Below are 13,464 nucleotides of genomic sequence, written 5' to 3'. Positions count from 1 at the left end.
GCTGTTGTAAATAGTGCTGCAGTGAACATTGGGGTGCATGTGTCTTTTTGAATTACGGTTTTCTCTGGATAAATGACCAGTAGTGGGATTGCTGGGTCATATGGTAGTTCTATTTTTAGTTTTTTAAGGAATCTCCATAGTGTTCTCCATAGTGGCTGTATCAATTTACATTCCCATGAACAATGCATGAGGGTTCCATTTTCTCCACACCTTCTCCAGCATTTATTTTTTGTAGATTTTTTGATGATGGCCATTCTGACCAGTGTGAGGAGATAACTCATTGTAATTTTGATTTGCATTTCTCTAATAATTAGTGGTGTTGAGCATCTTTTCATGTGTTTGTTGGCCATCCGTATGTCTTCTTTGGAGAAATGTCTATTTAGGTCTTCCACCCTTTTTTGGTGGATGAACTGCATGTATATTTTGGGAATTAATCCTTTGTCAGTTGCTTCGTTTGCAGTATTTTCTCCCATTCTGAGGGTTGTCTTCTTGTCTTGTTTATAGTTTCCTTTGCTATGCAAAAGCCTTTAAGTTTCATTAGGTCCCATTTGTTTGTTTGTTTTTTATTTCCAGTACTCTAGGAGGTGGGTCAAAAAAGATCTTGCTGTGATTTATGTCAGAGTGTTCTGCCTATAGTTTCCTTTAAGGGTTTTGCAGTGTCTGGCCTTACATTTAGGTCTTTAATCCATTTTGAGTTTATTTTTGTGTATGTATTAGGGAGTGTTTTAATTTCATTCTTTTACATGTAGCTGTCCAGTTTTCCCAGCACCAGTTATTGAAGAAGCTGTCTCTGGTCCATTGTATATTTTGGCCTCCTTTGTCATAGATTAGGTGACCATAGGTGTGTGGGTTTATCTCGGGGCTTTCTGTCCTGTTCCATTGATCTATATTTCTGTTTTTGTGCCATCACTGTACTGTTTTGATTAGTGTAGCTTTGTGGTATAGTCTGAAGTCAGGGATCCTGATTCCTCCAGCTCCATTTTTGTTTCTCAAGATTTCTTTTGCTATTTGAGGTCTTTTGTGTTTCCATATAAATTGTAAAATTTTTTGTTCTAGTTCTGTGAAAAATGCCATTGGTAACTTGACAGGGATTGCATTGAATATGTAGATTTCTTTGGGTAGTATAGTCATTTTCACAATATTGATTCTTCCAATCCAAGAGCATGGTAGAACTCTCTGTTTGTGTCATCTTTGATTTCTTTTATCAGTATCTTCATAGTTTTCTGAGTACAGGTCTTTTGCCTCCTTAGGTAGGTTAATTCCCAGTTATTTTATTCTTTTTGATGCAATGGTAGATGGTATTTTTTCCTTCATTTCTCATTCTGATTTTCATTATTAGTATATAGGAATGCAGGAAATTTCTATTAATTTTGTATCCTGCAACTTTACTGAATTCATTGATTAGCTCTAGTAGTTTTCTGCTGGCATCTTTAGGATTTTCTATGTATAGTATCATGTCATCTGCAAACAGTGACAGTTTTACTTCTTCTTTGCCAATTTGGTTTTCTTTTATTTCTTTCTCTTCTCTGATTGCCGTGGCTAGGACTTCCAAAACTATGTTGAATAATAGTGGTGAGAGTGTTCACCCTTGTCTTGTTCCTGTGTATTTATTTTAATATAAACATTATGTTCTAAGTTATTTACTTATAAGTAAGGCTGATGTTTCAGGAATATCTGCCATATAGTAATTCAGTAGATTTGTATACTCCCAGCACACTGCCACACACCCAGATTTGAGATATGTAGATTTATATCAGCCCCCAACTTATAGATTAAAAAAATCAAAACTGTGGAGTTTAAAGTGACCTGCCAAGATATAGGGCTATTTATTAATAGAGTTGGAAATAGAATTCCAGTGCAGTGGGCTGTGTACCTTTTGAAACCAACATCCTGGATACAGCCCCATAAAATATGCTTTAGTATTGTAGGACCTAGAATACCAGGCTTTTATGTTTGTTATTACCCATAGTACTTACCCCTTACCCTTTACCCTCAGTAAATGTTCTTTGGAAATATGGTTCTAAACAGAAGTCTAATATTCTGTCATGTTTTTAAACTATAATTTATCTATCTAGTCCTATATTTTCTTCTAAAAATAAAAAATTTTGCTATTTTTTCCTATTTGAATTATCACTGTTAATAAATGAGTTTATAACATTCCATATAAATATTTATGTGTATATCTGATTACTTCCTCATGTTTGTTTTCTAGTAGTGAAATTACAGAATCAAAGGGCTTGAAAATGCTTAACTCTTGATAAGTATTGCTACTTTCAGAAAGACTGTGCTCATTTACATTCCCAGAACCAGCGTTTGATGATGCCAAAACTCAACTTACTGCAACATTTGATATTATCATTTAAAACAGTCTGTGCCATTTGGAATAGGTTTAAAAAATGGTATCTCAAATTTTAGTTTTAAAGTTTAAAATTTTAGTTTTAAATGATGGTCATATGGTATTGAATCACTTCATGACAATTGTGTACATTGCCTACGGAGACCTAAAACACCTCAAATTTCTAAAGCTTTGTCCAATTCCATTTTCTCTTTGATACAGTTAAAACATTGGAGATGAGAAAAGTGACTGGTATAGTAGGTGATGGTCTGAGAAGAAGTTACGTAGCTAGTAGACAAGCTAAGAAGAACAGAGATGTATTGCAGAGAATAGCCTGCCATTGGTGGGCAAATAAAACCAAGTGCCTGTTGATGCCCCTGTTTGTTTTCTTCCTAATACCTTTTTTCACTTCTAATAGTTAGGTTTCCAAATATAGTCACTGCTCTCTTAATCTTCTTTCTGAACCAAGTTCCTCTGACATACCTGTGTGTATTTTTGTTTCCTTTTAGTCCTACCAAAAATGTAATCAATGAAATTTCATTTGAGTATAGAACATATTTTATATTATTATTTTATATTAATTTTATAACAGCAAAAGTGTGCATTTTGCATTGCCTTATAATAGCAGTTTCTAAAGCAAAGTGTCAGTTTTTTCTGGTGATTTCTTGCAGTGATTATTTCTTAAATCAGATTTAAATAGTGAGAAAATTAATCTGCTTTTTAGGTTCTGAAAAAATACAAATTGACGTTTTTAAGTTTTGTCCATTTTCCCCCTAAATTTGTAGTGACAGTTAAGACTCGTTGCATCGATTTTGTGATTTGGTTTCAAACACAGTTGTATATAAATGTTAGCAATGAGGAATTTAAAAGACTTAAGATTATTATTCAAAATGGTCCTAATAGTTTTTTTATACTTTCCAAAGGAACTGTTGGGAAGCAGTAATTATTAGAAAAACTTTAAACTATATGGGAAATCTATATAGTAGTTGTTGATGAAAAAGATTATATATGGTAATATTGATGGCCTTACAGCATTGAGAGTCCCTCGTAATGTGACTGTGAGACTGTTATTGACCTCAGTCATCTCTTTGTTTCCACATGGATTCTTATATATGGCTGATTCGACTCACCTGGCTTCTTTCCTGGGATTCTTAGGGTTCTTCCTGGCAGCATTCCCACTATCTGACATCACTCCGTGGTTCACTTCTCTCATGTTTCTTCTTCACCTGCTCTAAGTGGAGGAAGGTGTTACCAGTTGTTCAGCTATTGACAGACTCATTGAGGGTGTCACTGAACCCATTTTATTACCTCTAAATACAGCCTAGATCCATGTCAGTCTTTTACCAGGGCAAAAAAGTGTTTGCCATGTGCCATCAGTAATTAGGCAGCTTTAAACTCTTTTTAACTGAGGCACCAAAGGCAGAGGAATGTGCCTCCTGACTGTTCTTCCCTGAAACTTTCATCAAGCTTAGAGCTTGCTTTGAAGTGTCGTGTAGCTCCTTGGCCTGAGGGATGATGGGGCAGTTTTCAGTATCCAGTACTGAAGGTTATGGTCTGCAAGTGAGTGGCACTGTGAAACAACATCCATGTACATAGACCAGTATGTTTTGACTTGACCAGAGCTTTTACTCTTGATCAGTTTGGTGTGTGTATGTACATATGAGTGGCTTGATATTCAAATATCTTTCTTTCCAGTGATTAAGTTTTAATATCTCTATTCTTGCATCAAATATGTTTCAGAAAAAGAGTTTGGTTTTGTGTATCCTGTCAGTAATCTTGTATTTAGAAGCTTATACTATCAAATCCTGAATGATGAAATCCTTTCATACTTTTTTTTTCTACTTGAAAATTCTTTCCAGAATGAATAAATACATGATTATGTAAAAAATTGTTTTTGTTTTTGTTTTGATATGGTTCTGAAGCTTATTATTTTGTTTTTCTAATTTAGGTGTGTCTACTTGCCATTTTGCCTGGGCTTTTCATTCTGAGGCTGAGGAAGAGCTGATTAATATGATTCCAGCAATTCAGAGAGGGGACCCTCAGTGGTCTGAGTTAAGAGCTATGGGAATAGGTTGGTGGGTCAGGAATATTAACACACTACGAAGATGCATTGAAAAGGTAACTTTACTTCATTAGATTTTGAACTTAAGTCTTTTCTTAAAGCATGAAAGATATTATCTTCCAGAAAACCTGTGGTGAAGGATTAGTATGTACATCTTGAGATCTTGAGGATTTCTTAAATAAAAATTTTTGGACCTTTAAAACTAAAACTTGATCTTTATAAAATGTCCCTACAGTATATCACTTGTCTTTTGCCATGTATACTAAGTATATAACATTTATGGAATAGCAGTGTTTTGTGCTATCAGTTGAGGTGTGTCCTAGTTTAAGGAAATGCAAACTGTATGTCAGTTACATACATTACATAGAAAAATCATTCTGTTTACTTATCTATCTATCTATCTGTCTATCTATCTAATCTATCTATCTATCTATCTATCTATCTATCTATCTATCTATCTATCTATCTATCTATCTATCTATCTATCTATCTATCTTTATTTTGGCTGCACCTTGTGCCATGTGGGGTCTTAGTTCCCCAACCAGGGATTGGTCCCTTGCCTGCTGCAGTGGAAGCGCAGAGTCTTAACCACTTGACCCAACCAGGGAAGTCCCAAGTCATTATTTTTATATAAAAGATTCTCTGCATGGCTAGCTTAATAAATAGCAGACTTCCTTTGCACATTTAAAATAGCTTTCAAAATTTTTTGATTTGTGTGCACTTGAAGAGGATATCTGTGGTAGCAAATGAAACATGCTATAAATTTTAAGATAGGTTTTTGAAATCAGTTTTATAGTAGAAAAAAAATGTTAAAAATGTTTTAGTAGAAACTAATGAAATACCTTGTACACCAAAGCTTAGCATTAAGCCAAAATCTACCAAGTAGGAGGTGTTCATACTGTTTTCTTAGTATAGAGGTGTTTTTCTTATCAATGCATTTATTCAATAATTTAATAAATATTTATAGAATGCTTAAAAAATGTTTTAGTAGAAGCTGAAAATTGTTTCAGTGTTGCAGAAACTAACCATTATTGAGCACCTTCTGTGTACCAGGGTTGGTACTAGTTGCTTTACATAAAATGATTTCATGTAATCTCGTTAGCCACATGTTACCATCTCTGTTTTCCACCTGATAGAATACGACTCAGAGAAGTTAGGTAACCAGCCCAAACTCCCATTATTTAAAAGTGTTGGATTTACTTTGTACCCTTTTTACTCTGACATGGTTATGAGAGTGGAATTGTCATTGTTTTGTTTACTTTTAGGAGTCCATTGAAATTCTCAGAAGTACAATTATTGATACTACATTTGTGGAGCATAAATTCATTTCTCCCAAGAGGAATTTATTCCTCTGCAGTAGTAGTTCTCAAATTTTAGTGTCTGAAGAATCACCTGGCAAACTTATTTGAAACATACGTCCTTCACTTCCACTCTTAGAAGTTTTCATTTAGTAGGTTATGGGAGGTAGGGCTGTGCCATCTTCATCTTAATTAGCATCCTGTGATTCTGGTGTCGTGGTCCTCAGATAACAGACTGAAATGTGAGTGTAAAGGTGTCATTTTCCTGCTACGTGTAAGGCTGCCAATAAGATACAAGCAATTCTCTTCTCAAAATAGGCAGATGTAAGAAGGAATTTGTTCTCATACCAACCAAGAGATGTAGTTTCTAATGTCTGATGTAGAAGGAAATTAATTCTTATAGAATATAAATTACACAGTATCTACATTAATTTTTTTTTTGGCTGTGTTGCACGGCTGTGGGATCTCAGTTAGTTTCCAGACCAGGGATTGAACCCATGCCCTTGTCAGTGAAAGTATCGAGTCCTAACCATTGGACTTCTGGGAAGTCCCCATTAAATTTTTTTCATATCCTAAAGCAATGGAAAAAGAGGAGGACATATTTTATCTGAAATGTTCCTATGTTGCCTACAAAGTCTCTTTAGTTTCTTGTCAACAGTGTGTTGTGTCATTATAATTGAGTATTTCTAATATATACACGTGATTTATTTTCACAAGTAACTTATCTCTTAAAATTAAATCAGAGGGACATGTAAAATTTTTTCCCTTGAAATATATATTATAAATCATTAGCTGAAGATACATAAAAATCCTTGTAAAAATTATTAAACACTGAAGTACTAAGTTAAATCATTGAATGCAGAGAAAATACTGAAAAAGGGAAGCGAAATAAAAGCATTGAAAATAAAGCATTTTTGTGATGTGATTTTAGGTATCTTCCCCCTCTCTCTCATGCCGTGGTAGCTTCCTGCTCTACCATCAGTCAGTGTTAGCTAATAAAACATCAATTGTTTTTTTTTATAGTTAGGCCTCTCAACTTGTTATTTGCAGAGGTCATCTCAGTATCTTTAAGAAATATACAATCTGTATGGTACTGTATTCAAAACAGTATGATTATGTACAATAATGTTACTGGCTTAATAATTTTTAAACTTACATTGAGTTGATTGGTTCTGTATAAATTCAGCAACTTTGGTCATATGGCTCAAAGGAAATTATTAGTTATGGTACATGGGGAATTATGTATTCATTAAGACTTTTTCTCATGGAATTTCTAAGAACTAAAATTTGAAAGCCCTTCAAAATAATGGAGCTTCAACCACTGGTATTTTAATTACATGCCAGAAAGAATGTGTCACTCCTTTAGAATTGTTAAAATATGATTGAAAAGTAACAGACTATTATATTTTAAAAAAAACTAGAACATTTATTTTTGTACATAGTTTTTTAAATGTGTGTGTATGCGTGTGTGTGAGTATGACATTTATTCACAGATGTCTGTATCAATATTAGTTGAGAGAGCTTTAAATTGTGAACTCACATATACATACCATAGAAGTCAGCATTTTACTTTTACAAAACCTTAAGAAATTTAATATGTTTAATTTTCAAGAAAAGGTCTCACCAGGAATTCCCTGGCAGTCCAGTGGTTAGGACTCTCAGCTTTCATTTCTGGGGTCCCGGATTCTATCCCTGGTCCAGGAACTAAAATCCTGCAAGCTATGCAGCGTGGCCAAAAGAAGAGAAAAGGTCTCACCTATCAAATCTGCATTCTTTACTGTTTCTTATGTTAGACAGTTTTATTACTACCTGGATTCTAATCCCTTTTGCACCCCTACTTACTGTGTGACTTTAGGTAATTCAGTTAACCTCTCTGTGTCTCAGTCACCTCGTGTGTAAAATGGGGATAATAATAGTACCTCTTGGATCGTGGTGATTAAGTAAAATAAATGAAAGGTGTCTGGTACATGGTAAGTAGTCAGTAAATACTAGTTGCTGTTATTATGTTTATTGTAATTACTGGTATACAAATGGTTGTCTCTAGGAGTATGTATTATAAGCTACTGGAGATTGTGGAATAGAGTCAATTCTTGCCATCTTCCTAGTTTCTATCAGCCATGCAAGTAGTAGGAAAGCATTAATTGTAGTAATTCTTTTATCAAGTAGTTAATTCAATATAATTTTTTATTGACCATTTAGGTTGCCAAAGCTTCTTTTCAAAGGAACAATGATGCCTTGGATGCTGCATTATTCTACCTTTCAATGAAGAAGAAAGCAGTAGTGTGGGGTCTGTTTAGGTAAATTGCCTCGATGCTTAATATGGTTTAATGGAATGAAGATTGTGCTGTGAATCAGTAACATAATGCTTTTGAAAGTACTTAGTTAAATCAGTTTCCCTTTTTGTGCCTTGGTTCCTTTATCTGCCAAAAATATAGGCACAATATCATTTGAACTTAACCTAAAGAATGGGATATTGTTTAAAGTAAGTAGATAAAGCACTTTGGAACGTAAAGAGTGCTCTTTCTTCCTATTTATGTATATATAAGGTATTTTGAGTTTTCCTTATTAGAAGAAATGAAGGGAAGCTTGATAACAAGTATCTGTTACTAAAGTTGTTATTGTTCTTCTTTTAGATGGATGTTTGAGGCTTTCATTTTCTATTTTCATATATTCTGTAAAGGATTAAAAATATTTTAAATTTGGTTTAACCACTGATGTTTGTGCTCTGGTTTCCAGATCACAGCATGATGAAAAAATGACAACATTTTTCAGCCACAACTTTAATGAAGATAGATGGCGTAAAGCTGCTTTGAAAAATGCTTTCTCTTTACTTGGAAAACAACGCTTTGAACAATCTGCTGCTTTTTTCTTGTTAGCTGGTTCATTGAAAGATGCCATTGAGGTATAACTAAGAAAACATGCTATGAAATACCCATAAGAGCGTGAAAACTTGGAAAGGTCGTGGAGGAGATTGTAAAGTTTGGTTGTGTGTTTGTAAGGATAGAGGGTAGAGAATAACTAAGAGGTTATTAACTTAAATAGTGGCATGATGATAATGGAATTATAAATAAATTCACGTAGAAACATCAATGAAAAATTTTATATAGAGAGTATTGCATTTCAAAATAAGTATATGCATTTCAAGTATAAATGTATGGAAAAAATGGCAAAAAATGGTTTATGAGTATCTTCTTCCTGGCCATCTTGTAATTATGAACTATTTAAGTATGTATAGGTCACAATCTCCTTACTTGATGTAGAAAGGCAGATATTTTAAGTTCTTTTTCCTCTAAATGAAATTCATAGATAAGGCACTGAGATTGCAATTTATACTGTTTTGTAATGTAGTTGTCTTAGATATTGGAAGGTAAATGGGAAGAGGTAAAACTTTGCATTTTTTGATATGTAATCTGACTAAGAGAGTAATTACAAATATTTCTGTTTATTTATGAGATATTCCTCTTAGGATACCTATTATTATGATGAATAATTTAAACAGGTGAAGGAAAAATATAATTGGGAATAATACATCATAGAAAAAATAGGAAATATCCAACACAATGAAAGTACTTTATGTTTAGAATTAGTCATATTTTAAACATCTCAAGTGTATGATTTTATTTATTTATTTAATTTATTTATTCATTCATTTTTTTAAGCTCTTCATTGTAATATAATTGATTTACACTCTTGTACCAGTTTCTGAGGTACACCAAAGTGAACCAGTTGTATTTAGACATATATCCCCATATCCCCTTCCTCCTGTGACTCCCTCCCACCCTCCCTGTCCTGGCCCTCTAAGGCATCACCCATCATCGAGTTGATCTCCCTTTGTTATACAGCATCTTCCCGCTACCTATATATTTTACAGCTGATAGCGTAAATATGTCTATGCTACTCTCTCACTTTGTCCCAGCTTCCCCTTTGCATCCCCCCCCCCCCAACCCCGTGTCCTCCAGTCCATTCTCTGTATCTGCATCCTTATTCTTGCCCTGTTGCTGGGTTCATCAGTACCATTTTTTTAGATTCTGTATATATGAGTTAGCATATGGTATTTGTTTTTCTCTTTCTGGCTTACTATGCTCTGTATGACAGACTCTAGGTCTATCCACCTCATTACATATAGCTCCATTTCATTCCTTTTTATGGCTGAGTAATATTCCATTGTATGTATGTGCCACATCTTCTTTATCCATTCATCTGTTGATGGGCATTTAGGTTGCTTCCATGTCCTGGCTGTTGTAAACAGTGCTGCAGTGAACATTATGATGCATGTTTCTTTTTGGATGATGGTTTTCTCTGGGTATATGGGCAGTAGTGGGATTACTGTATCATATGGTAGTTCTATTTTTAGTTTTTGAAGGAACCTCCAAACTGTTTTCCATAGTGGCTGTACCAACTTACATTCCAACCAACAGTGCAAGAGAGTTCCCTTTTCTCCACATCCTCTCCGACATTTATTGTTTCTAGATGTTTTGTTGATGGCCATTCTGACTGGTGTGAGGTGATACCTCATTGTGGCTTTGACTTGCATTTCTCTAATGATTAGTGATGTTGAGCATCTTTTCATGTGTTTGTTGGCCATCTGTACGTCTTCTTCGGAGAAATGTCTATTTAGGCCTTCCGCCCGTTTGTGGATTGGGTTATTTGCTTTTTTGGTATTAAGCTGCATGAGCTGCTTGTATATTTTGGAGATTAATCCTTTGTCCGTTGCTTCATTGGCAAGTATTTTCTCCCATTATGAGGGTTGTCTTTGTGTCTCATTTATGGTTTCTTTCACTGTGCAAAAGCTTTTAAGTTTCGTTAGGTTCCATTTGTTTATTCTTGATTTTATTTCCATGATTCTAGGAGGTGGGTCAAAAAGGATCTTGCTTTGATGTATTTCATAGAGTGTTCTGCCTATGTTTTCCTCTAGGAGTTTTATAGCGTCTGGCCTCACATTTAGGTCTTTAATCCATTTTGAGTTTCTTTTTGCGTATGGTGTTAGGAAGTGTTCTAATTTCATTCTTTTAGATGTCGCTGTCCAATTTTCCCAGCACCACTTATTGAAGAGGCTGTCTTTTTTCCATTGTATGTTCTTGCCTTCTTTGTCAAAGATAAGGTGCCCATATGTGCTTGGGCTTACCTCTGAGTTCTCTGTTCTGTTCCATTGATCTTCCTTTCTATTTTTGTGCCAGTACCATACTGTCTTGATCACTGTGGCCTTGTAGTATAGTTTGAAGTCAGGAAGCCTAATTCCACTAACTCCGTCTTTCCTTCTCAAGATTGCTTTGGCTATTCGGGGTCTTTTGCATTTCCATACAAATTGTAAGATTTCTTGTTCTAGTTCTGTGAAAAATGCGGTTGGTAATTTAATAAGGATTGCATTGAATCTGTAAATTGCTTTGGGTAGGATAGTCATTTTCACAATGTTGGTTCTTCCAATCCAGGAACATGGTATGTCTCTCCATCTGTTTGTATTGTCTTTGATTTCTTTCATCAGTGTCTTATAGTTTTCTGCATATAGGTCTTTTGCCTCCTTAGGCAGGTGTACCCCTAGGTATTTTATTCTTTTTGTTGCAGTGGTGAATGAGAGTGTTTCCTTAATTTCTCTTTCTGCTCTTTCATTGTTAGTGTATAGGAATGCAAGAGATTTCTGCACATTAATTTTGTATCCTGCTACTTTACTAAACTCATCAATTAGTGCTAGCAGTTTTCTGGTAGAGTCTTTTGGGTTTTCTATGTATAATATCATGTCATCTGCAAAGAGTGACACTTTTACGTTTTCTTTTCCAATTTGGATTCCTTTTATTTCATTTTCTTCTCTGACTGCTGTGGCTAAAACTTCCAAAACTTTGTTGGATAATAATGGTGAGAGTGGACACCCTTGTCTTGTTCCTGTTCTTAGAGGGAATTCTTTCAGTTTTTCCCCATTTAGAACAGTGTTGGCTTTTGTTTTCTCATATATGGCTTTTATTATGTTGAGGTAATTTCCTTCTGTGCCCATTTTCTGGAGAGCTTTTATCATAAATGGATGTTGAATTTTGTCAAAAGCTTTTTCTGCATCTATTGAGATGATCATATGGTTTTTATCCTTCAGTTTGTTGATATGATGTATCACATTGATTGATTTGTGTATATTGAAGAATGCTTGCATTCCAGGAATAAACCCCACTTGATCATGGTGTATGATCTTTTTAATGTGCTGTTGGATTCTTTCAGCTAGTATTTTGTTGAGGATTTTTGCATCTATATTCATCAGTGATATTGGTCCGTAATTTTCTTTTTTTGTAGCATCTGCCTGGTTTTGGTATTAGCGTAATGATGGCCTCGTAGAATGAGTTTGGGAGTGTTCCTCCTTCTGCTATATTTTGGAAGAGACTGAGAAGGATAGGTGTTAGCTCTTCTCGAAATGTTTGATAGAATTTGCCTGGGAATCCATCTGGCCCTGGGCTTTTGTGTGTTGGGAGATTTTTAATCGCAGTCTCAATTTCATTGCTTGTGATTGGTCTGTTCATAGTTTCTCTTTCTTCCTGGTTCAGTCTTGGAAGATTGTATTTTTCTAAGAATGTATCCATTTCTTCCAGGTTATCCAATTGATTGGCATATAGTTGCTTGTAGTAGTCTCTCATGATCTTTTATATTTCTGTGGTGTCCTTTGTTACTTCTCCCTTTTCATTTCTAATTCTGTTGATTTGCGTCTTCTCCCTTTTTTACCTGATAAGTCTTGCTAATGGTTTATCAATTTTGTTAATCTTCTCAAAGAACAAGCTTTTAGTTTTATTAATTTTTGCTATTGCTTCCTTCCTTTCTTTTTCATTTATTTCTGCTCTGATCTTTATGATTTCTTTCCTTCTGTTCACTTTGGGGTTTCTTTGTTCTTTTTCTAATTGTTTTAGGTGTAAGGTTAGGTTGTTTATTCGATATTTTTCTTGTTTCTTAAGGTAGGACTGTATTGATATAAACTTCCCTCTTAGAACTGCTTTTGCTGCATCCCATAGATTTTGGGTTGTTGTCTTTTCATTGTCATTTGTTTCTGGATATTTTTTGATTTCTTCTTTGATTTCTTAAATGATTTCTTGGTTGTTTAATAGTGAATTGTTTAGCCTCCACGTGTTTGTATTTTTTGCAATTTTTTTTCCTGTAATTGATATCTAGTCTCATGGCGTTGTGGTCTGAGGAGATGCTTGATATGATTTCAGTTTTCTTGAATTTGCCAAGGTTTGATTTGTGACCCAAGATGTGATCTATCCTGGAAAATGTTCCGTGTGCACTTGAGAAGAAAGTGTATTCTGTTGTTTTTGGATGGAATGTCCTATAAATATCAATTAAGTCGAGATGGTCTAATGTGTCATTTAAAGCTTGTGTGTCCTTATTTATTTTCTGTTTGGATGATCTGTCCATTGATGTAAGTGGGGTGTTCAAGTCTCCCACTATTGTTGTGTTACTGTTGATGTCCCCTTTTATGGCTGTTAGCATTTGCCTTATATATTGAGGTGCTCCTGTGTTGGGGGCATAGATATTTACCATTGTGATATGTTCTTCTTGAATGGATTCCTTGATCATTATGTAGTGTCCTTCCTTGTCTCTTATAATAGTCTTTACTTTAAAGTCTAATTTGTCTGGTATGAGTATTGCTACTCTAGCTTTCTCTTGACTTCCATTTGCATGGAATATCTTTTTCCATCCCTTTACTTTCCTTTCAGTCTATATGTATCCCTTGGTCTGAAGTGGGTTTCTTGTAGGCAGCATATAGAAGGGTCTTGTTTTTGTATCCATTCAGCCAGTCT

General features: G+C 34.6%; 1 protein-coding gene across 4 annotated transcripts in view; it reads left to right on the top strand.

The window, feature by feature from the left end:
- DMXL2 (Dmx like 2) overlaps window positions 1–13,464 on the top strand; it is a 168,689-nt gene that overhangs the window by 117,330 nt on the left and 37,895 nt on the right. For all 4 annotated transcript variants that reach the window (XM_057722413.1, XM_057722411.1, XM_057722414.1 and 1 more), the window contains exons 20-22: window positions 4,284–4,453; window positions 7,895–7,992; window positions 8,432–8,597. In XM_057722413.1, the coding sequence (XP_057578396.1) occupies window positions 4,284–4,453; window positions 7,895–7,992; window positions 8,432–8,597 (434 nt within the window). The remainder of the gene's footprint in view (window positions 1–4,283; window positions 4,454–7,894; window positions 7,993–8,431; window positions 8,598–13,464) is intronic.

Source organism: Hippopotamus amphibius, chromosome 2, assembly GCF_030028045.1.
Source record: "Hippopotamus amphibius kiboko isolate mHipAmp2 chromosome 2, mHipAmp2.hap2, whole genome shotgun sequence".
Classification (NCBI taxonomy): Eukaryota; Metazoa; Chordata; class Mammalia; order Artiodactyla; family Hippopotamidae; genus Hippopotamus; species Hippopotamus amphibius.
The sequence above is the reverse complement of the archived record's forward strand: the minus strand, read 5'-3'. Positions and strand labels throughout refer to the sequence as shown.